The 25073-nt window shown below is 41.4% G+C and overlaps 1 protein-coding gene across 1 annotated transcript; it reads left to right on the forward strand.

Annotated features, from left to right (window-relative positions):
• The first annotated feature begins 1209 nt into the window (after positions 1–1209).
• Positions 1210–22901, forward strand: LOC109405872 (homogentisate 1,2-dioxygenase). Its single transcript, XM_019678931.3, has 4 exons — positions 1210–1467; positions 20297–20744; positions 20879–21412; positions 21483–22901. The coding sequence occupies exons 1-4, from the start codon at positions 1453–1455 to the stop codon at positions 21785–21787; spliced, it is 1302 nt and encodes a 433-aa protein (XP_019534476.2). The 5' UTR covers positions 1210–1452; the 3' UTR covers positions 21788–22901.
• The last annotated feature ends 2172 nt before the right edge of the window (positions 22902–25073 follow it).

Raw genomic sequence — 25073 nt, forward strand, 5'->3', positions numbered from 1 at the left:
GGACTGGCCAAATTAGAAGCACCCTGGCCAAAATAGATATATGGGAGCAGATTTTTTAAGGAAATATATTTTTTTTCTTCCAGTTTTTAATCAAAATGTGTGGTTTTCACAGCTGTCATCATCATATTGTATTAGGATCTACTAGTAAAAAATAAATTTTCGCCGATTTAGATCGCAACAGGCTCAATACCGCACTATGGCCAAAACTCCGGACTGGCCAAAACTGAAGCTTCTACCCTATATAGGTTGTTATCATCACGTAGTCCAACTCTTCCACTGACTGTTGTAGGCATGGAACGGACCCTCAAAATAGCTTCAGCCAAAGCAGACTATCCCGGTCTCCAATATGTTCTCGATACCGGTCTCAATCGGCATCAGGTATTTTGCATATACAGTGATGGTCAGTATGTGCGAAACAATGTGGATACAAAGAGGCCATATTCAAAAATCTCTGTCGGTTAATTTTCAATTAATCAATTAAATGGAATTTCAGCAAAGCTTCTATTGTAACCTGAATTTTACACATTTTCTTTCCTCGACTATCTAGCTATTCAAAATATAAATAGAAAAGTCTATTGATATTTTGAGTATTCCAACCCTGGCGAATATTGAATTTTACCTGAAGGTAAATACTACGAAGCTTAACAGAGTTATCTCATATGTTTACTAGTAAAGTCTTTGCATCAAATTCAACTTTTAAGATGGGTTATTTAAAATACAAAAACTTTAATCATCATTCAAGTAATAATTCATTTTTATGAAATATAGCATTGAAAACTTTCGTACGAAGTTAGATCAAATTTTGTTAACTTTAAAATTTTGATCACATGTTTTTGATCATTGTGTAATGTGTATGTGTCCTTCAGATTAGTTTATAATCATTAGTGTGGGTCAACGGAACCGTTTTCTCAGATCAAAGCTTTTTTGGTAAACATTACGTAAATATAACCGATCGTGCCCAAATTTTGCACACTTATTTGGGTCCTGAAATGGGATCAAAAAAACTTTGATCTGAATGGGATACCATTGAATTTTTCATTTTTCCATGTAAACGATGACCCACTCTAATAATCATGTATGTTAAGCAACTTATGTTCAGCACTGTAGCACTACCTGACTTGGGCTTCCTCAGTATCCAAGAGCCAGACTCAAATAAAAACAACCACCAGAACCGGAATCCGGTTTGATTAGTTTTCACTCGCATCGGATACAGGTAGGTATATGAGTATGTCATTTTGGTGGCCTGATACGAGAATTCCAGCCAAGTTCAAATCAGGACTGCCAACGCACGGTCAGCGCTGATCAGTGCCGAGTCCGGCAGTGGCGCGATCAGTCGATCTTCCTTCTGTACAGTGGTACTAGAATTAGAAGTTAACCTTTAGTGAGATAAGTTCTGCTTGAATACTGTGCGGGTGAATTGGTGGTGCAGTTCCAGTGAGATAAGAAAAAAAAATGCCGGAGTACGAGGTGGGTTGCTGCTGCTGATAAGCTAGTTGAAAGATAATTCAAAACGCTATTCGAGTGTTAAGGTCTGAAGAAAATTCAGTGTTCAATATGTAAAAAAATAATTTTAAGAACAGAAATAACATGAAAAACACGAAAGTTTTCAAACTTGAACATTTTAAAAACTATGTTGAAATCTTATGATCACAGACTTTTGTCGAGATGTTTATTCTAAAACTGATTTTCTATAATAACATAAGACAGTCAGTTGCGGTCAAACGTTAACCGCCGATTAAAAAAGTCGCTTTGAGATATTTTGCAATCCTGACTATAAGCATATTCGAATAAATTTCCTGTTACTAACGGGATATAAACTGGACGACGAGCCCCCACAAATGGAATTTATTGAAGCTATAACACTGGTCGTCAGTAGAATTAGAACCAACACTCATATAATAAAGTGCCGCGTTCAGCTCTTCTAATTGATTTCTGTGATTCTTACCAAGATGCTACTAATCTTATGCTTCGCTAACTCGTCTTTTCTTGACCCTGTGTAATCAGCCTATTACCAGTATAATCAATTAAAAATGTTTAAATCACCTTGGTTATCTTAAAATCCCGATATTCTACAGAAATATTCAGTTCAACAAAGTTGTTCAGAAACCCAAAAGAAATAATCTTTTAAACCTACTTTCCAACTAACTTCCACCAAATTTGTACTATTGGTATCTCAATGGACAGGACATGCAAGCTTTAAATTGAGAGTTGCATAATATGTACGTATCTGGACAAAGGTAAAAAAGAGCAAATACCTAACATGACTCTTCAAAATAAATAATACCGGTTTTCTCAACCCGATGAATATTAATTTTATTTTCTGTGATAAGTAACAACAGCCCATATTTACTCACTCACATTCAAAGTTCTAAGCGTGCCTGTTGCTTTATAGTTGTTTTTTTGCTTTTCACTTTCGTGACGAATGGATGCGTTGTTTGAATAATGAAAAGCTGTTGTTTTTCTTAGATTGCTTGAAAAAGCATTATTTTGTTACCCTTTCAACATCCTAATTTTAAGATTAAACGTTCCATTTATATGAAAACTCTTTCGAAATAACAAATGTTTCCCACTGATTTAACCCTATAGTATCTGTAGTCTGATTATACGTACCATAGACTGTTTGGCCACTTCAGTAACCTCCGAGATGCTTCAGGGGAACTGGTAGCATACTACTTGTTTAGGCTCGGCCATGAACCCGACGATTTATAGATGGAACGATGGACTGGGAGAACTGATACTGGGGCCAACCCATGAAGGGAAGGAAGAAAACACTTAGCTGCTAATATTTGAATATTTCTTTAAATGGTTTACTGTTAAACTGTTTAAACCGTTGAAACACAAGCCGATTTCAGCTTGTAGTACCGTTCTTCAACTGTCAAATGCTGGGGAAGACTGGACATTTGCAGTTCTGATGTTCACCGGAACAAAGGTCGCACATATAATTCGATGTCACTATTTAATACCGTAATACGGCATACAAAGACTTCCAAAATTCACTCTTGGACGATAGAATCTTCGGATTCTATCTATAGTCCTGGTTGATGGAAGCTTCCCAAAGTTCACGGGTCTTGTCGTCCGGTGAACTGCTGATCTAACTTGATTAGATTATCGACGTAACGGGAAGATTCATCCACCAAACTGCCCAATTCCTTTAATTAGCTTTTGGAAATCTTTAAGGATCCCAATGCAATGATATGACATTGGTAATCATTAGCTGGTTTCCAAACCGCTCTTCAAGGATCTCCCATGCTCTTGCGTAATCGTTACTTTATAGGGTTTCTTTGTTGGTGACAACTTCAGCAGGAGTTTTCCAGGTTCTAGCTTTGAAGCGTGGCCATGCTTCAAAATGTCCATCAAAAGTTGGTAAGGGTATAGGATAGGAATGGGTGTTGACTATCACTGGTTGACGGACGACGTTGATGGCATAGAATTGGATGATTCCCTTTCTCAGAATCTTCTATCATCGATCCTATCTTGACCAAGGTTTCGTTGTATAGATCTTCAATTTTGATATATTTCTCTTCTGAACTTGTACAATCTCTTCTTCCGCGGAAGCGTTGATAAAATTATGGACGTCATTGTACTCATGGGGGCCGTGCAGGTTCTTCGCGTAAACTCTCAGAAGGGGAAGTGAAATATTTCTGTTCTTGTACTCAGCGGTGTTCAGGGGACTGATGATTCTCGTAACCTTTGCGTTTATCTGGCTTCACTTCATGGCAACGAAATTTTTTCATCTAGGTGATCTATTCCGAAAATGGATCGGAACACCCTACTGCACAGTGGTCCAGGACCCAGATTTACGAAGAAAGATGCATTCAGCGCCTTCAAATGATTTTTTCGACAAATACGGTCTTCTACAAAGTTGTTCCTAAAGGCCCACTTTTCAATGTACATAAAAAATAGGGTGGTACATATTTTCGAAGGAATTGGGAACCAAATTTTTTTATTAGCAAGAATTTCTGTATACATTTTACGGCGAAGTAGTAGATCTATCGATTTAGAGCAAGTTTGCTGAATACGTTTATTATGTACACACTATAGTGTGTATCGTATACGACGCAAATTTAATGCATAGAACGTAAGCAATTTGATGACGTAAATTTATAGGTTTTTTGACTTAATAATACGTCATTCTTGTAAAACTGAGTTCAATATAACGTAAACGATTTGAGAACCGTGCGTCGTCACGTTTCATATATGACGAAAAATTCAATTAAATGTGACAGAAAATTACGTCACTTGGACGTTTAAATTTACGTTATATGTGCCGCTTGCATCCAAAGTGACGCAAATTTACATGCATTTTTCTAAGTGTGTACATGATAGGTAAATGCAAGAATGACTTATTCACCTAATTTTCATCTTACCATTTTCATCTTTTACTTTATATATAAATTATTCACACAAAATACTACCAATTCGAAGTTTATGCTACTTAGCAACATGTAATGTTCAAAACAAATATGCGTTATTATTTGTTCTTCAATTGCTCCGAAAAAAAATCAAATAAAAAAGTTATTGTAAAAACGTTTTTGGAGGGGCCTCCCTGAATTGTCCTACTACGTTCAAACTAAGAGCTAGAGAAAAGGTGTCTTCGGCAAAGTTGCTAACAATAGCATTGCCTACAACTTGGTAGGCTACAAGTTTGGTGAAGAACTCGATCACATTTGACTCAAAATTAAGAAGTTGTATTCCAAATTTGTGTTAAGACGTGGACTGCCCTACCCGGGCAGAGTTCAAGTACTGACGATCAAAATGTGATATTGGTTTGTTTGAGATAAGAGGTAAAAGTACTGAAAATAATAGCAAAAATTAGTTCTTGAACCATCTAACCAATAGCAAAATATGATATTTGATGATCAATCAAATAGCTCACTGCTATTGGCTAGATCTTACCAAGAGCTAAATGTGCTACGATGATGATGTTCCAGGAGTAAAATTGAGATATTATTTTCAGTACTTTTACCTCTTTTCTCAAACAAACAACTATCACTTTTTGTTCTTCATATCAAAACATGCTATTATTGAGCTTTTTTCCTCTGCTTGGTAATCAATTTTTTTTAAAGATGCAACAAACAAAATTTGCATTTAATGCAAACAACTTCTCTGAACACACCAAACGCCTGAAATTATTGATAACAGAGATATGGATTTTCTTCCTGCTAAAACGTTAATTCGGACCATTGTGCAAGGTTCTTATGTTATAATTTCCGCTTGGTTGAAGTGGGTTGTGAGATAGTCTTGTAATACAAATTATTCACTTTCTAAATGCTTCAAAAATACGCTCAAAATTGAAGGTGGCCCATCTTGCCCCGCGGTCGTTTATATGGAATGTATCGCATGAGAAAAATGGCTAAAAACCCTTTTTTATCTATTGTGTTAATATTTTCTCAATAAATACCCTCAACTTTTGTATATTTGTGCTAGCTTATTATGTAAAATAAAGCGCCTTGATCGCTGCTAAGGTAGGTCTTCCTTCGGAATAGTTCGACGAGACTATTAATCTGGTTATGAGGATCTTTTTTACCATCTGGGCTTCGATTGCAGGTGAAAATAGTAAATTCTCGCGTTTAGTATCATACGGGCGTATTTACAATGATCGATTTCTCTTTATCGATTTTCTCTTCGGATTATGGAAATACGATCATTATCCGGATGATCTCTCTGTGTGTTTCGGTGAAGGGCGACTAGGGTCTAGGACTAGCACCTAATACAACAAAATCAACTGGAAATTATTTATTTGCTGACAAAAGAGAAAATCGATGAAGAGAAATCGATCATTTTAGATACGCTCGTATGATACTAAGCGCGAGAATTAATCAAACTGCAGATTTGCTAGAACAGAATTCGGCTGTAATCGCCGCTTGACGCAATGTCGGGAATAGATGTCGGTTTTTCAGCATTTGGTGAATCCAATTGGAAATCATTGAAGATATACCATGACCCCGTGCGGCTTCCAATATGGCATCGAAAGGCACGTTGTCAAAGGCACCCTCGATATCTAATAAAACACCCAAGCAGGATTGCTGTTGAGCAAATGCCTTCTCGATATCGTAAACAACTTTGTGTAATAGAGCCACAGTGGACTTTCCAGATTGGTAAGCATGTTGGTTCACATGAAGAGAGGCACATTGGCCAGATGAATATCACGGATGTGATGATCTACAATGCGTTCTAAGCATTTCAGAAGAAAAGAGGTCAAACTGATAGGTCTGAAGCTCTTTGCTTCTTCATACGACGCATGATCCGTTTTCGGCATAAACGTTACGATAATATCCCACCAGGATTTGGGAATATACCCTGTAGCAAAACTGCATACAAGTACCGTAAACCGGGGTCAAATTGATCTCCGGGTCGAAATTGATCAGTCGTTTTACAGTTAGTTTATGCATGCTTCAAATAGTTTCCCCACAAGAATCGAGCTGTTTGAATCAGATACTTTACGATATTTGTAAGGAAAATATTTAAAGTATGTTTAATATAACTGATAAACGTCTGATCAATTTCGACCCGGAGATCAATTTGACCCCGGTTTACGGTACCGTGAGGTGCCCTAATTTCACGCGGTCCAAATTTCGCTCACTGATGATATTTAGTGATCATAATCATAGAACTAATTGTTGAATTGTCTAAATTTCGCTTTATATAGTATAGCTGAAGTGAAATTTGGACAATTCAACAATTAGTTTTATGATTATGATCTCTAAATGTTATCAGTGAGCGAAATTTGGACCCGCGCGAAATTAGGGCACCCAACGGTAGTTGTTTCAAAACATGTTTGAAATGATCAAATCCCTTCTGAAGCAAAATAGGATAAATCCCATCTGCCCCAGGAGATTTGAAAGGAGCAAAGCTATTAAGTGCCCATTCAATCGATTCTAAAGTTATAATACTCCGAGTCGAAGCTAAAGAATCATAACTACAAGAAAAGACATCAGGTTCATTCGAAGATGTAATATCCACACATCCGGGGAAGTGTGAATAAACATTTAGGTCTTGCAAGCCGACCTGAAATTGTTTCCTGAGCTTCGCCAGATCAGAGTTCCACCAAAGGGGTTCCTCTTGTGGTCTTCACAGACCGCAGAGGGCAAGCTTCTTCATCAAAAGCTTCCATGATGAAGGCTGTTGTAGTATCAATGGCATCATCTAAATCACTTGGAGTGTCAATGGAGGTGAGTATCCATGAAATTTGGCTGCAACCAAATCGGTAAAGAGATCCCAGTTGGTTGACCGGGGGTTCCTGAAACGCAAAGTTTGCGAAGTAACATTCACATGTTCAAACAAGATGTAGCGATGATCAGATAAAGATTCTTCATCTGACACATGCAAATTATGGTCAGCTCGTGATTAATTCTTCTAGAGCAAAGCGTTATGTCTAACACTTCCTCTCTAGCAGATACCATGAAGGTTGGGCGGTTGCTTATGTTAAGTAATCCAAGATCTGTACTACTTAAGTATTCCATCAAACTGGAGCCTCTCAAATTGATGTCTGAGCTGCCCCAGATTATATGGTGAGCATTAGCATCACTACCAACAATTAGCGGAAGGCCTTTTGAAGTGCAGTATGCAATGACTTGCTTGAAAGCATCCGTAGGGGATGGTTCATCATGCGGTAAATAAATCGAACAATAAACGTATTTCCTGTTGAGGTTTCCAACAGATACATCGATTGTAATAGAACATACATCTCTCATCTAGTAGTTAGTTCAGAGATGAGCGTAGTAATGATTGCGTTGTTGACAAGCACATATGCATGACTCGTGAGTTTGCCATCTCATTTTTACTGAAAGTAGCAAACACCGGATTCGCAAGGTTTCCAAGATAGAAATTCCCCTTACGGAAGTAAGGTTCTTGGACTAACGCCACTTCGGCTGCACCATTTTGCATAGGTCTGAAAAGATTGATCGTTGCTGTTCTTTTGTGCTGAAGATTGATCTGAGCTATCCTAACCGTAGCCACTATCCAAACTAGGCAAGATTAAACTGTTGACAATCACAGCACAAAAAAGAACAGCAAAAATAAAGCCAGATATAGCCAGACCGAAATAGATTTGAGTGCGCCAAAGGCAATGATGCACAGAATACACTGTGTAAAACGCATAACGCGAAACCATATACACTCCCGATCAAAAGTTTGGGGTCACCCCCTCAAAAACATGTCATTTTTTTAGGCTCATATCTCCACCAATTTGCGTCCGATTTCAAAATCCTAGGTCTCATTCGAAAGATAATAAGTCAAAGTAACTTTGAACTTTTTTTTTCTGTTCGGGTGAGCCACTGCGACCAGTATTTAGATCTTTTGTGGCATTACCCGTATCCTTAGTATTTAGTGCATGTCTAAGACCACCGTTTCTCATCCACCCTACACTACATCCCTGGTCAACAGCAGATTGCAGTCTATAGTGCTGCGACTACGTGTAATGCTATTACATGCTGGCTCGACGATCGCTATCCACAACAAACCGATCGAACAGAACAAAGGTCTTCAACATCCAGATTGCTGCCGATTAATTATAGGAAGAAAAAATGAGTGACCAGTTCGTGGATGAACTTCGTTCGGACAGTTACCTACAGCTCATCACCTTCTATCCTAGTAGCGAAGTCGTCAGTCGGATTTGGGTCTCGCCGGTAGAAACACTCGGGCAGCAAGCCCACGCGCAATTTTAATGTGTTTAGTTTTAAGAAGAATATAGATATAAGTGCAATCAATATAGTTGTTCGTCTTTAATAAATGTGCAGTTTCGTGTAATTTTAACTATCGAACCGCGGGTGTTTCATTTAGTGGACAGACAAAGTGCATGCTATATACCAGAAGGAATACTCCAAGTTCTGGCCCAGGAAGAAATCTGCATGTTGATCTTGGATCAGATCACGATCTCCATTGGATCTCCAATCTCCATCTTACCCACCGGTCGATGTCGGGCTTGACCCCCGCTGCATCTCATACGCTATCGAAATTAAACGAAGGGAAACGGCCAGGTGCGTACATTGTGGTCCTTCGAACCGGATCGGGACCAGTGAAGGATCAACTGAAGCTCGGTTTGGATATCGTCGACGCGGGCTGGACGTTGGGACGCTGTTTGGTGCCATTTTGCCAGCCAAGGAGGGCTGAATGCTGCGATTGTTCTTGAGGAAGAAAGGATCGATTGCGACAAAGGATCAATGCGATCAAAGGAATAAAGGATATCCACCATCATCTTTTGGAAACAGCGTCGCTTGGCTTGGACATTCGCTGCGCGGTATTTTCTGTCAGGTTAGTGAAGACCGCTTACTATATGTCCAGCCGACCCTAGGCTACCATCACATCCTAACACCTGTGTTTTCCACAAATCTGCATGCGCGATACCATCGAGATTTGGACTTCTCGGATATTTCCTGGATACTGGCTCCCATCGTGTGGCTGGAACTCGACACGATTACCATTCGCTTCCAAGTGGAGGAGGACAACAACCTAAGGATTGGTACTTCGCCGGAGGACACTCACTGGACAAGCGCCGAAACTTGTCTCACAGGTAAATGTTAAAGAACGAGTATATGTCCAGTCGAAGTGTGCCTTTCATTGTACTTACACCCAATTTTCGACCTGGACAGGACCGTCAGGTGGCTTCGGACACGGTCTTGCACTTTGTGGTGTTGTGTGAACGACGAGACCATTCGTGGCAACAGGGTGCCATTTCGTCTCCTGGGAAGATCGCCTCGGTGGTGATTCATTCATTGCCTGACCCGCCATTCATCGATTGGAATCCATTCATCTGGTGAACGACACCGATCATCACGGAAGGATCGATACTACCATCGGGGTACGTGTGGACGAGAAGAGGCAGCGTCAACGAATATTTGTCCAGGTAAATACACTTTATTAGAGTATATGTTGCCGAAGCTAGGCGTACAGTAAATACACCTGTTGATCGAAATTCGTATCCTCTTCGACTCCTTATTTACACACGTGAGCCCTGTGGACCCGGCTGGGTCTGTCGAATGCCTTTCGTGAACGTTGATCATCCGCCTTGGACATTTGAGTGAATTGCACGCTGGACTTGCACCGCTGTTGGTTGTCTGGGTAAGCCACCACAGTACATGTCCAGCCGTGGCATTTATTTTGAATACTACATCGTATCTCCCTCCTCTTCATTCCTCTACTTTTCGTTATTGCTGAGACGAACTGGTTGACGTTGAGAAATCACACTGCACTGATCGTGATTTGCTATTTGGATTGTCGATTATCGTTGGGCGGAACCGCCTGTTTTGTCAGGTTAGTGAACACGATAGTATATGCCAGCCAAGCTAGGCGTATACGCGGAATATTACACCACCATCTCTCTATTCTGTTGCCGGTGATTTGTGACGTCAACTATGCCGCCTGCTGGATCATCCACTAAGAAAGTTTCGCTGAAGCAACTAACTGCAAGGCTTGCGGGAACACAGTCCTCACTTCGGGACATTTTGGAATTCATTGAGGATTTCAAGGAGGATACGAAGCTTTCTCAAGTGGAGGTTCGTCTGGAGAAATTGGAAGAGATATGGGAGAAATTTTCCGAGACGTTAGTTGAGATTAAATCTCACGACGATTATAACGGGGAGGAGACTTATGACAAGGAAAGGCGGGAGTTCAACAATCATTATTATGAGGCGAAATCTTTAATTGTGGATCAAGTTAAGGAGTTGAGGGAACCATCGTCGTTAGACCAAAGTGTGAGAACTGCCGATGCGACAATGCATGGCGTGCTTGATAATGTGCGCTTGCCGCAAATCAAGCTTCAAAGCTTCAATGGAGATATCGACGAGTGGTTAGGCTTCGGGACCTGTTCACCTCTCTTATACATTGGAAGCCTGATCTTCCGGAAGTCGAAAAATTCCACTACCTGAAGGGTTGTCTTCAAGGGGAACCACGGAGCCTGATCGATCCATTGAAGATAACCAAGGCAAACTACCAGGTAGCATGGGATATGCTACTGAAGCGTTATAACAGTAAGCAATTGAAGAAGAGGCAAATCCAGTCACTGCTGTCGTTGCCTATGCTCTCCAAGGAATCCGTCGGGGAATTGCACACACTTTTGGAAAGCTTTGAGCGGATAGTGCAAACCCTCGATCAGGTAATCCAGCCAGCCGAGTATAAGGATTTACTGCTGGTGAACATCCTCACGTCACGCTTGGATCCAGTGACACGTAGGGGATGGGAAGAGTTTTCTTCGTCAAAGGAAAACGATTCTCTAGATGAGCACAGGGAGTTCCTCAATCGGCGAGTGCACGTACTGGAGTCACTGCCACCCAAATCTATGGACACTAGGGGTGTCCATCAGCCTCCACCACAGCCGAAGCAGAAGTCATCCTTCACAAGAACTAGCTTCACCACATCGCAAACGTCCGGAGTGCGTTGCGTATGCTGTTCGGGGAATCATCCGCTGTTCCAATGCAGCACATTCCAACGGTTATCGGTTTCAGACAGGGACGGCCTGCTGAGAACTCATTCCCTCTGCCGAAATTGTCTCAGGCCGGGACATCAGGCTCGGGAATGCCAATCAAAGTACTCGTGCAGGCATTGCAAGGGTCGCCATCATTCCATGGTCTGCTTCAAGTCAGAAAGGAGTGGTGGAAATAAGGTTTCCACAGTTGCAAAGGGCAACAGTCTATCCTCCGACAAGGAATCACAAGGAACTTCGCAACCCAGCTCCTCTCAAGTGGCCAATGCGGTGGCCACTGATACAACGGTCTCAAATGCAGCGCACCAATACTCTTCGCAAGTTCTCCTTGCAACAGCGATCGTCGTGATGGTGGACGACGACGGCAATCGGCATCCTGCTCGTGCTCTGTTAGATTCCGGTTCCGAGAGCAATTTCATAACCGAACGGTTGTGCCAACGGATGAAAGTGACTCGAGATAAGGTGGACATCTCGGTTCTAGGCATCGGACAAGCTTCAACAAGAGTTAAGCAACGAATCCGAGCGGTGGTACGCTCGCGAGTATCTCCGTTTTCGCGGGAATTGGATTTCCTCATTCTACCCAAGGTGACTGTTAATCTTCCGACAACCTCGGTCAATATTGATGGTTGGACCATTCCAAGCGGGATCGAACTGGCAGATCCGGCATTTTTTGAGTCAAAGGGAGTAGACATCGTACTCGGGATTGAGTCGTTCTTCGACTTTTTCAAAACAGGCAGGCGAATCTCAATAGGCGAAGGGTTACCAATCCTCAACGACTCGGTATTCGGATGGGTCGTTTGTGGAGGCGCATCTACTTCCGTCAACTCCCTGCAAATCAGTTGCAACACTTCAACGTCCGGAAGGCTGGACCTACTATTGGAGCGGTTTTGGGAGTGTGAAGAGCTCTACCAGCAAACAGTTCGTCGAGAGCAAGATGGTCGGTACACCGTCGCCCTTCCGAAACACAACGAAACACCCCTACACTTGGGCGAGTCCCGAGAGATTGCTTATCGTCGGCTTCAAGGAACGGAACGTAGGCTGGCGAGGGATGCCAGTTTGCGAGAGCAATACGTCGCATTCATGGACGAGTACCTTGCGATGGGACACATGCGGAAGGTCGAACAAACTACTCAGGAAACGGTCCAACGATGCTATTTGCCGCATCATCCGGTGGTCAAGGAGGCAAGCACCACCACTAAGGTACGAGTAGTGTTCGATGCTTCCTGTAAAACGGCATCAGGAGTGTCGTTGAACGATGTTTTACTGGTGGGGCCAGTGATTCAGGAGGATCTAAGGTCGATTGTTCTACGGTGTCGCACACGCCAAATCATGCTGGTATCAGACGTGGAAAAAATGTTCCGCCAGATCTACATTTGCGAAGAAGATCGGCCACTCCAATGCATCCTGTGGAGATCTTCACCGATAGAAGAGGTTGGCGTGTACGAGCTGAACACCGTGACATACGGTACCAAACCAGCTCCCTTTTTGGCTACAAGGACGGTTAAGCAACTGGTGGAAGATGAAACAACACAGTATCCCAAGGCAGCACAAGCAGCTAGTGAGGACGTTTATATGGACGACGTCATCACAGGAGCGGACGACGTCGAAACGGCACTGATTCTCCGAGAACAACTTGCCCACATGATGTCTAAAGGAGGTTTCCGGTTGAGAAAGTGGGCGTCTAACTGCTCCCAGGTATTGGAAGGCGTACCACCAGAAGACCTTGCCATTAAACAAGCAGCAGAAATCAATTTTGGGACCGATCCGTCCATAAAAACTCTAGGTCTGACTTGGGTGCCCAAAACCGACGAGTTGAAATTCCAATTCGAAATCCCACCGTTAGACGAGGCAGAGCAGCTCCCTAAACGTCGAGTTTTGTCCATAATTGCCACACTTTTTGACCCTTTGGGTCTACTGGGAGCTGCTATTACCACCGCAAAAATTTTCATGCAGCAGCTGTGGTCTATTCAGGACGAGAAAGGTCAAAAACTGGACTGGGATCAGCCACTTCCTTCCACGGTGGGTGAGACATGGCTAAAACTGCGAAATCAACTATCGGCATTCAACCAAATCAAGATTGATCGTTGCGTCATCGTTCCCGGAGCGGTTTCTGTGGAAATACACTGTTTCTCAGACGCCTCAGAGAAGGCCTTTGGTGCTTGTGTCTACCTAAGGAGTATAGACGCCGTTGGGAAGGTGATGGTTAGGCTTCTTACTTCGAAGTCCCGAGTAGCACCCTTAAAATGTCAATCGATTCCGCGGTTAGAGCTTTGCGGAGCACTGCTTTCTGCTGAACTGTTTGAGAAGGTCCAATCATCATTGAAGCGTCCGATGAAGACATTTTTTTGGACTGATTCGACCTGTGTTCTACGCTGGATAAACTCTACTCCTACAGCATGGACGACGTACGTTGCAAACCGGGTGTCGAAGATCCAGGCCATCACTGAAAAGGGACTCTGGGGACACGTACCAGGCGTTGAAAACCCTGCAGATCTCATATCGAGAGGAATTACACCGGAAGACATCGTAGATAATCGTTTCTGGTGGCAAGGGCCAAGTTGGTTGGAAGGTGATCCTGAAGGATGGCCAAAACTTCAGCAAGGACTTGGAGAAGAAGGTGAGAATGAAAGACGTCGTACTGTTGCAGCAACCGTAGCTTCGCCGTATGCTGAATTCAACGAAGAATACATCAGTAAATTCGCTTCCTATACGGACATGATCCGCCGAACTGCTTATTGGCTACGATTGATGGACTTGCTACGCAAACCTACAAGTGACAGGAAGAATGGATCATTCCTGACTACAGCGGAATTACGAGAGGCAGAGAACGTTCTGATAAGACGAGTGCAGAAGGAAGCTTTTAGTAAGGAATGGAAGGCGATCGTAAATCAAGCCGTTCTTCCATCGAACTCTCCGTTACGGTGGTATAATCCTACGATCTCCAAGGATGGAATCATGAAGGTGGGCGGCCGTTTGAGCAAATCCCAGGAAGCGGAAGACAGCAAGCATCCCATTCCATTGCCAGCTCGCCACGCTTTCACTCGCAAACTTCTGCAGCATTACCATGAAAAGCTATTACATGCTGGTACGCAGCTTCTTCTGGCTGTAGTAAAGCTACGGTTTCTGCCATTAGGAGGACGAAGTGTCGCTAAACAAATAGTCCACAATTGCCTCAAATGCTATCGCTCGAGACCAACACCAATCCAGCAATATATGGGAGATCTACCAGCAGCACGAGTCACCATTTCCCGGCCATTTTCTCGAGCAGGTGTCGACTATTTTGGACCCATATATATCCGGCCAGCCCCTCGACGTCCGGCAGTGAAAGCTTACGTTGCGCTTTTCATATGCCTCTGCACGAAGGCGGTGCATCTCGAATTAGTCACAGACCTGTCGACTGACCGGTTCCTCCAAGCTCTGCATCGGTTCGTGGCTAGACGGGGAAAATGTAGCGACCTCTATTCCGACAACGGAACCAATTTCGTCGGTGCTCGGAATAAGTTGCAGGAGTTCCTGAAGCTACTGAAGGATCAAACCCACAGAGAGATTGTTTCCAAGGACTGTGCCATGCAAGGAATTCAGTGGCATTTTTCTCCACCAAGCGCTCCTCACTTCGGGGGTCTCTGGGAGGCCGCCGTGCGCTCGGCTAAGAAACACCTGTTGAAGGTCATCGGTGAAGATCCAGTTTCTCCAGAAGACTTCACAACGCTGCTTGTTCAAGTAGAAGGGTGCTTAAACTCCCGACCGCTCACTCCCTTGACGGAGGATCCGGATGATCTGGAACCGTTGACTCCCTCGCATTTCCTTATCGGCACGTCACTCCAAGCATTACCCGAACCCAACCTCGAAGACATCACCATGAATCGTCTCAACAAGTACCAAGTGATGCAACGAAAACTCCAAGATTTCTGGCGAAGGTGGCGCCGGGAGTATTTATGTCAACTCCAAGCCAGGACAAAACGATGGAAACCGCCGGTACAGGTGGAAGTCGGAAAATTGGTCGTTATCCAAGACGACAAGGTTCCCCCAATGCGCTGGAGAATGGGGCGAATATCAAAGCTACATCCAGGAGATGATAACGTTGTTCGGGTCGTTACAGTAAGGACTGCCTCTGGCATGCTAACCCGACCGGTAGAGAAGTTGTGCGTTCTACCGATACCGGACTGCCAACCTGAAGAAGAACCCGAGGACAAACCATCCAGCAATCACACGTAATTCCCGTTCCATTCCCCCACCATATCGAAGAGGATACTCCTGTTTTCTCTCTTTTCAGAAATTTGCAATTTCAGGGTGGGTGAGGATGTCTAAGACCACCGTTTCTCATCCACCCTACACTACATCCCTGGTCAACAGCAGATTGCAGTCTATAGTGCTGCGACTACGTGTAATGCTATTACATGCTGGCTCGACGATCGCTATCCACAACAAACCGATCGAACAGAACAAAGGTCTTCAACATCCAGATTGCTGCCGATTAATTATAGGAAGAAAAAATGAGTGACCAGTTCGTGGATGAACTTCGTTCGGACAGTTACCTACAGCTCATCACCTTCTATCCTAGTAGCGAAGTCGTCAGTCGGATTTGGGTCTCGCCGGTAGAAACACTCGGGCAGCAAGCCCACGCGCAATTTTAATGTGTTTAGTTTTAAGAAGAATATAGATATAAGTGCAATCAATATAGTTGTTCGTCTTTAATAAATGTGCAGTTTCGTGTAATTTTAACTATCGAACCGCGGGTGTTTCATTTAGTGGACAGACAAAGTGCATGCTATATACCAGAAGGAATACTCCAAGTTCTGGCCCAGGAAGAAATCTGCATGTTGATCTTGGATCAGATCACGATCTCCATTGGATCTCCAATCTCCATCTTACCCACCGGTCGATGTCGGACCTGACCCCCGCTGCATCTCATACGCTATCGAAATTAAACGAAGGGAAACGGCCAGGTGCGTACAGTGCATGTCGTACTACTCCATTGTCATTGAAAGGCAATGAAGCATCGATTTCTGTACAGTTCCTGTTTTGTTATCCCAGAGGTGCAAGAAATAGATTTCGATAAAAAGGTCCCGTTATCATAGAGATTTGAATCCCAGCGAAAGAGCGCCCCTAATCAAACACAATCTATTTGAATTCTGAGAAAAACCAAAACGGTGGTACTGATATTTATCCATGCATCGGAACTCTAGCCCCATCCATGTCTTGCTTCTAGTTTAGTCCCAGGACAACAAAGAAAACCCCGGGACTTTAGGCTAGTTGCAAAACTCTGTCATATTAGAGAATGTGTTCTGCAATAAGAATGCACGTGAGTCCTTGAATTACCAGAACTTAACAGTCCTTGATAGGTTAATACGCAATTAGATACGTAAAGCATGTTTGTTTTCCTAACATCAAGTGTAGTCTCGGGTGGGCAAAGTCCGATTCTTTAACTATCAGCAAGGCAGAATAAATGCAATTTTAAAACTGTCACCAGTAACAAGGACTTTGTACCATGAATCTTTATTACCAAAACACATTACCCCAACTTCACAAACCGGATGTCACTAGGGTTCGGTTTGGTAGATCTTGAACCGTAACGCAACACATAAAGGCGATCTACCTACGTTACGGGCTCCGTTAAAGATCGAGCATATTTTAAACCTCCTCAATTATTCATCCATCAGCACGGGTCGCCTGACACCTTGGATTGGGGTTCCCTGTTTAGTGGACTTTTACCCCCGGAACAGGTGGTCCGTAGTGTTATTCTTAGCCAATTGAGACAACCGCTACCGACACTACACAGCTATCTAGGCTGATCGGGAAAAGAAGTTAATATTGATGATCAACTTCATACGGACCCGAACAGCCGGTAAGTAACTTTGAACTTGATTTAGGTGGTGGAGCGGACCTGGTGTGATGGTTAGAACAATTGACTATCACGCCGAGGACCTGGGATCGAATCCCACTCCCGACAAATTCACAAAAATGTGAGTTCTTCCTTCGGAAGGGAAGTAAAGCGTGGGTCCCGAGATGAACTAGCCTAGGGCTAAAAATCTCGTTAATACAGATAAAAAAAAATGATTTAGGTGAAAGTTTTTAAAAAATATTTGTATGTAAGGTTAACCCAAAGTTGCCAAATTTTCTAAAAAATGAATTCAAACTTACGGCAGTATCGCTGGAAATTGGGTCGACTAAATTTTAAGATGAGAGCGGCAATATAACCTATTTTCTATTACCTTTAAATTTTACGTTAAGTTTTAGTATGTAAATTTTAACAAATATGTGTGGTTCAATGGCTTTACAGTAAGAACCATTCATTACGTTTCAAATAAGCCAAGAAGAGTTAAAATTGAATGAAAGATGACAAAGATATCAACAAATCACTTTCCCATGTTTTACGATAGTGACCCCAAACTTTTGGCCGATGACATCAAGCGTTAAGATACTTAATAATGCTTCAACCGCGGAAGATCCTAAATAACTCTGTATCGATGGGATAAGTGATGTGATTATTGTTGAAGATTTTATGATAATTTTCATGCAAATGAGTTGAGATTCTAAAAAAATATTGATTTTTCAAAATGTGTAATAAAAATCGATGGAAGGTTGTCTTTTAAAACATTGCCCCCCATCAATGCCTTGTATACCAGATGACTCTCAAAACTCTTTTATTCATCCCTGGCAGGTTTAAATTTTATCAGAAAAATCATGTTTTTTTACGAAAGCCAAGCGACTTTGAAAGGCGTTTAACACTTATGTGGCCGGCAGGGTACCCGGGTACCTTTTTCAATTTCAAATCTCGATATTTTAATGGTTATTGAGACTAGGATGTTGGAACTCCGTTAGATCTTAGAACTCGTGAATATACATCTATTACTGGGGTTGACCAAATTTTAAAGTGAGGAGTCAACACGTTTTATGATTCCATGCCGGTCAGATACAATATGCCAAAGCAATTTTACGATGCTTGGTACCGAAATTGCTACTAACCTACCGAAAATCCCGTATATTGTATTGTATACCCGAGCAGGAATGAATAACTGCCACATAACTGGAGCATACCAAAGTCAGGTATCATACCAAGACAAGGTATTGGTCGGTTATCCAGGTATTGAAAAAAACTTATTTTGGTATTTTGTAGGTATTGATGAGATACCTCAACGAGTTATTGGTTTGGTGTTGAGCACTGCTTGAGGTATTATTCAATTATGGAAAATCGCTATTTGTATGGAAAAATCCCCGATTATTATTCAGGTATTACCATACCTGATGTCATTATTCACGCGTTATGCACAGAATACACACCAGTTATTATTTTAGGTATTTTACCTCTTATGCAGGGCTACTTAATACCTCATTCAGGTTGTATCCCGAGCAGGAGAAAATAGCTGAAGAATAACAAACTCAGGTATGGAAAAACGAATACCTACAACCTGAATGAGGTATTAAGAAGCCCTGCATAAGAGGTAAAATACCTAAAATAATAACTGATGTGTTTCCTGTGCATAACACGCGAATAATGGCTTCAGGTATGGTAATACCTAAATAATAATCGGCGATTTTTTCATACAACTAGTGATTTTTCCATAAATGAATAATACCTCAATCAGTCCTCAAAACCAAAATAATAACTCGTTGAGGTATTCTATCAATACCTACAAAATACCAAAATAAGTTATTTTCAATACCTGGACAACCGACCAATACCTGGTTTTGGTATGATACCTGACTTTGGTATGCTCCAGTTATGTATCAGTTATTCATTCCTGCTCGGGATTGATAGAATACCTCAACGAGTTATTATTTTGGTTTTGAGGACTGATTGAGGTATTATTCATTTATGGAAAAATCACTACCCGAGCAGGAATGAATAACTGATACATAACTGGAGCATACCAAAGTCAGGTATCATACCAAAACCAGGTATTGGTCGGTTGTCCAGGTATTGAAAATAACTTATTTTGGTATTTTGTAGGTATTGATAGAATACCTCAACGAGTTATTATTTTGGTTTTGAGGACTGATTGAGGTATTATTCATTTATGGAAAAATCACTAGTTGTATGAAAAAATCGCCGATTATTATTTAGGTATTACCATACCTGAAGCCATTATTCGCGTGTTATGCACAGGAAACACATCAGTTATTATTTTAGGTATTTTACCACTTATGCAGGGCTTCATAATACCTCATTCAGGTTGTAGGTATTCGTTTTTCCATACCTGAGTTTGTTATTCTTCAGCTATTTTCTCCTGCTCGGGTAGTTTAGTTTGCTCAATAATTTTTCAATCTTTGAATGTTACGTCATTTATTGAAATTGAACAATTTCAAAGTTTTCAAATTTACAAAATGTTGCTGTTTCTTGTAAAGCCTGGAACACATAGCGTCCGTTCCGTCGAGGTTTGCGTTTTTTTTGACAGTTTTCCCATGGGAAATGTGTCAAACTACTGTCACGCACACGCAAACGTATGCATTGTGTGGGGCACTTAAGAATTCTGTCAGTATTGTAATTAACTCCGATTTAATTTCCATTAGGAATCCCGTGCTATAAATTCTTCCAAAACTTTTGGCATATCTCTCTGCTCTGCCAAACATGTCAATCAATCTCTCCAAAAGTTTTTACAGGAGTTTAGCCAGAATTTCTTCAATAATAACTCTGCCAGGTCTTGTTAGACACTCCTGATATTCTAAAGAAGAAAGCTAGACTCTTAAAAATCTTAAAACCCTGAAGTTTTGGAGTTGGTTGGGAGCAAATATATATGGTGACAAAATATGGTGTCACATTGGCACTCATTTACGTTTCATAGGATCATTAAGGGTGCAATAAATAATATCGCTGAAGTTTGAAACTTTCCTTTTTAATATAACGTGAATAAATCTTACCTTTATCATTCCCAACAGTACCTCTCCGGTTTCGGGTCACACTTCTCCTCGGAGGACTCCCGCTGCCCGAACGCTCTTCCAGAGGGTCAAAACTCCCCGCAAAAGTGCGCCTACGGTCTGTACGCCGAACAGCTCTCCGGTAGTGCCTTCACGGCTCCCCGTACCGAAAACGTCCGCAGCTGGCTGTACCGAGTACGCCCATCGGTTATCCACCAACCGTTCGAGCGGTACGATGTCGCTCCGTACTTGCGCGCCAAATGGGACGAACAGCACCCGAACCCGAACCAGATGCGCTGGAATCCGTTCGACGTGCCCTCCGAAAAGGTGGACTTTGTGGCTGGATTGCACACGGTTTGCGGTGCCGGCGATACCCGGAGCCGACACGGATTGGCCGTGCACGTGTACTTGTGCAACAGCTCGATGGAGAACCAGGCGATGTACAACAGCGACGGAGATTTCTTGATCGGTTAGTAGGTCCATCTAATTCGAAAAGTTATGTAGCTTATGTAATCTCAGTTAAAGTTATACTTGGTTTCCAAAAGCAGCGACCGAAGAACTCTTTACGACCATCTTAACATTATTTGTTAATTTATTTTATAGTTCCCCAGCAGGGTTCGCTGGACATAACAACCGAGTTCGGGAAGATGTACGTTCAACCGAACGAGATTTGCGTGATCCCGCAGGGTATCCGGTTCAGCGTAGCCGTTGAAGGTCCCACCCGAGGATACATTCTGGAGGTCTACGATGGCCACTTCAAGCTGCCGGATCTGGGACCTATCGGAGCGAACGGGTTGGCGAACCCACGTGATTTCCTAACTCCGACAGCATGGTTCGAAGATCGTGAAGTCCAGGGATTCAAGATGGTGTCCAAGTATCAGGGAGCGCTGTTCGTGGCAACTCAAAACCATTCGCCGTTCGATGTGGTGGCGTGGCACGGAAACTACGTCCCGTACAAGTACGATCTGGCCAAGTTCATGGTGATCAATTCGGTCAGCTTCGATCATTGCGATCCGAGTATTTTCACGGTGTTGACGTGTCCGAGCAATCGGTACGGGACGGCCATTGCTGATTTTGTTATTTTTCCGCCGAGGTGGTCGGTTCAGGAGCACACTTTCAGACCTCCTTACTACCATCGTAAGTATATGGATGCATTCATCGATATTTTAGGGCCCGTTTTTTACATTTCAACTTTAAAATATTCCAGGCAACTGCATGAGCGAATTCATGGGTCTGATTTTCGGTCGCTACGAAGCCAAGGAGGGCGGCTTCCTGCCGGGAGGCGCATCCCTCCATTCCATGATGACTCCGCACGGTCCGGACAGGAAGTGCTTCGAGGGTGCCTCCAATGCGGAACTCAAGCCCGAGCGTATCGCTGACGGAACGCAGGCCTTCATGTTCGAATCGTCGCTGAGTATGGCCGTGACCAAGTGGGGCGAGGAAACGTGCCAGAAGCTGGACGCGAAATACTACGAATGCTGGCAAGCGCTGGAGAAGAAATTCAAGATTTGAACTGCTCCTGGGATCAAGGATTTCGGCCTAGGGTAACATTCACGGTACTGATTTCTCAAGGACAAAAATCGAATTTAATTCTCTGTCTCACTTTTTCGTTCAGTTTTGTTTTGTTGAAGCAAATTTATAAAATTTATCTTTTTATATTTTTTTTTCTTGTTTTTGCGGTATCTCTTGATTCGCTGTTAATACTTAAGAGTTTTATCACACAGTTTTTTTGTGTGTGTGAAAGAGCGTTTGTTTTCATGGTAGTTTACTTTAAAATTACATTGTTCTACGTTAAGAGTACACTTCCGCCACGTGCGGTTCGTTTAGTTTTTAGTTTGTCGCGTCTCGTTACCATTTGAACTATAATCTCAAGAACGGTTTACTTTTTAATTATAATTATTAATCCATAGCATTTAGATATTCTAATCACTTTTGTCTTGTATTTTGTTTTATTTGTTAAAGATCAATTCAATCAGCAATATGGTGTTTATTAATAATCACACATCCTTAAAGTTCTGCAATCTTTCGATAAGTTTGTTTTTTTACTAGTATTTGATTATATTACACTTAGAATTAGCATCTGTGAGAAAAATAAAGCCTTGGTTTCGTGCATTTCCGAATTTCGCATCTTTAGTATATTCATTAATTTTCACACCACAGGTTCAATTTGTTGTAGACTACTATGCAAAAATTGAGGAACAGAAAGCGCATTATCGTGTAAAACAATTTCCAACATTTAAAAAATTTGCGTTTGTACACACCAAAAACGAAGTTCGCTGTTGAGATTTCTATTGGAAAATAATTAGAATTTATCGAATTTTATAGATTTTGTGAGTTTGACTCAATTTCGAGAAGTGTATTCCCCTAAACTGAAAATCTAAAAAATCTTTTCTTGCTCGCACCGAACTTGCTCCTCATACAGTCCTGTGTGTATAGTACTCTCTCTAGTGTGGGTTTTATCATTTTCGCTTTTGAAGCTATACCGCCAGTTATTCCTCTTCCTAGTGTTCCAGCCTCAATGCACAATATATAAATCCGTTTACAAATGTTTTTGTAGAAAAATAAACTGACTTTTCATCTTAGTTGTTTTGATGCTCCGTGCAAATATACACAATTTTCGATTTTCTTTTTCTTGTTTTGTTTTGCTGCTATTATAATTATAAATATACGGTTTCGAGGAAATGTGAGTTTGAATGCGTGTTTTCTGCTTTGTGTATTGTTTTTTTTTTGCTCTGCGAACGTAAAAAAGCGTTCTTATAAAAGGATGAAAAAATATATTCAAAAGCCCTATGAAAGTGCTGCCTTGTCTTGTATCTATCTGAAAATGGACAATTCTCGTTTCATGCTTGCGTTTGTGCAAATAGGTATCGTGTCTCTGTTTCGCAATGTTCGTTCAGATTTTGTTTCAGTTGTGTATAGTTGTGCAATAAAAATGTGTTTTTTAAATAATCGTTTGAAATATGAAATAGAGTTTATAACATACGGTTTAAGTACTATGTAAGAAAATAGTACATTCTTATGACACAACATGATGGCACAGACAAACAGACGTAACACTCTGATATTTTGCATCGTACACCGATTTAACGGTCTATTTGAAAATTTGATAGTTGGCCAACTGACCACCCGTGGCGCTCGCATCATTTTTGCTCGAGTTTGACGTTTGCCCACTACCGCCACCTAGTTGATGGTCGGCCAAACTCAGTCCTTTTAGCATTGGGCGAACATGTTTCCGTGACTATGATTTGATTCGAAAAATGTTCGAAGTGTTACGTCTGTTTGTCTGTGATGATGGGATGACTATGTCAAACAATTCAAAAGGTCCCATCTGCAAATGAGAGGCTCTCTCTGTTCACTTTTTCCTTTGATAACTAACGTCATAGTACTATAGATCAAGTCAAGGAATAATTAAAAATTAGAATAAATGATATTAACAGAAAAGAGAAAACTTTCGTTTGACGATAAAACCTGTTGAAATGTTTATTCTAAAATTGTAGATGTAACCTTGGTAAACAATTAACGCTACTAAAAGAAAACAATACATGACAATGAACAGAGAAGAATTGAATAAGCACCTACTTACGAAACTGTATCCATGCTATTCCACTGAACATCTTACATCATAGACAATACCAGGTATCATCACATTTAATCCACCCTATAGGGGTGATGAATTGTTTCGGCGGTCCATGTATTTGTCTCTCATATTTTATTATAAAATGTGGAGACCAGTTGTAGCCAGGGATGGGATCATTCATTTGCAAGAAGTTACATACACTTGTTTCATAAGGAGTCGTGGATTCGAATTCCACAAGTTTATCTCTCAATTTGCCAATTGAACACACTTTGCCTTCAAAAGCTCCAAGTTTTTATGAAATATTTCAGTATTTCAGACATACTGACCAACTTGTATAGCCGAAAGAGGGCAATAAATTAACAATCAGAAGCCAAAAATGTATTCTATTCTGCTATTATCAACGCATCTCGTGGCTTTCGCCCATCTGCGTTGTCTTTTCACTAGGCAATACGTCTACTAACTATCAGAAGCCAAAAATCGAAACACAAAAAGTTTTCAGGAATTGTTGAATATCAACGATTTCAGCTAAAAGTAAGAAAAACATTAAAAGTCATCTAAAAAATACAGCATGATTAGCTTTTTTTTCTAAAAAATGAAAACTTCACACTGATCTCTAGACATTTATGAACAAGATAAAATATGAAATTTTTAATCATAACGACGTTTAGAAGTTCCTGAAATGGAATCACTGTTTAATACACTAGTGATCAATTTGACACCGGTTTACGGTAAATATAACTCTTTGATCCCATCCCTAACAATAGCATTCAGATGAATGTCTCGGCCACATTTAGTTCTTTCTACCTTTTATAATTTTTCATAACGAACAACTAACGAAGTTATAAATAAAAAAAGCGTAGATATGCATTTATATTTCACGTATAAACATTATAACATAATAACAATAGCATATAGAATTATCCGCAAATGTAATTGTGCTATTGGTGATTTTATGTTGCATGAAGAAGAAGAAGAAGAGTGATGATGTTTTGAAAAATCCCTATCCCTATAACACAGGGGAAGATTTTAAAATGCCTCTATAAAATCTAAAACAAAATCTAATAAAAAACGGTTTGATGTACGGTGTTAGACTTTGGACGGACTACATATTGAACGTATAAATTTAAACTTATTTTTTTTTCTTGATTAGGTACTTAATTTGTAGTCTGTCCAAAGTCTAACACTGTACATCAAACTGTTTTAAATTAAATTTTGTTTTAG

This window comes from Aedes albopictus, chromosome 2 (genome assembly GCF_035046485.1).
Source record: "Aedes albopictus strain Foshan chromosome 2, AalbF5, whole genome shotgun sequence".
Classification (NCBI taxonomy): domain Eukaryota; kingdom Metazoa; phylum Arthropoda; class Insecta; order Diptera; family Culicidae; genus Aedes; species Aedes albopictus.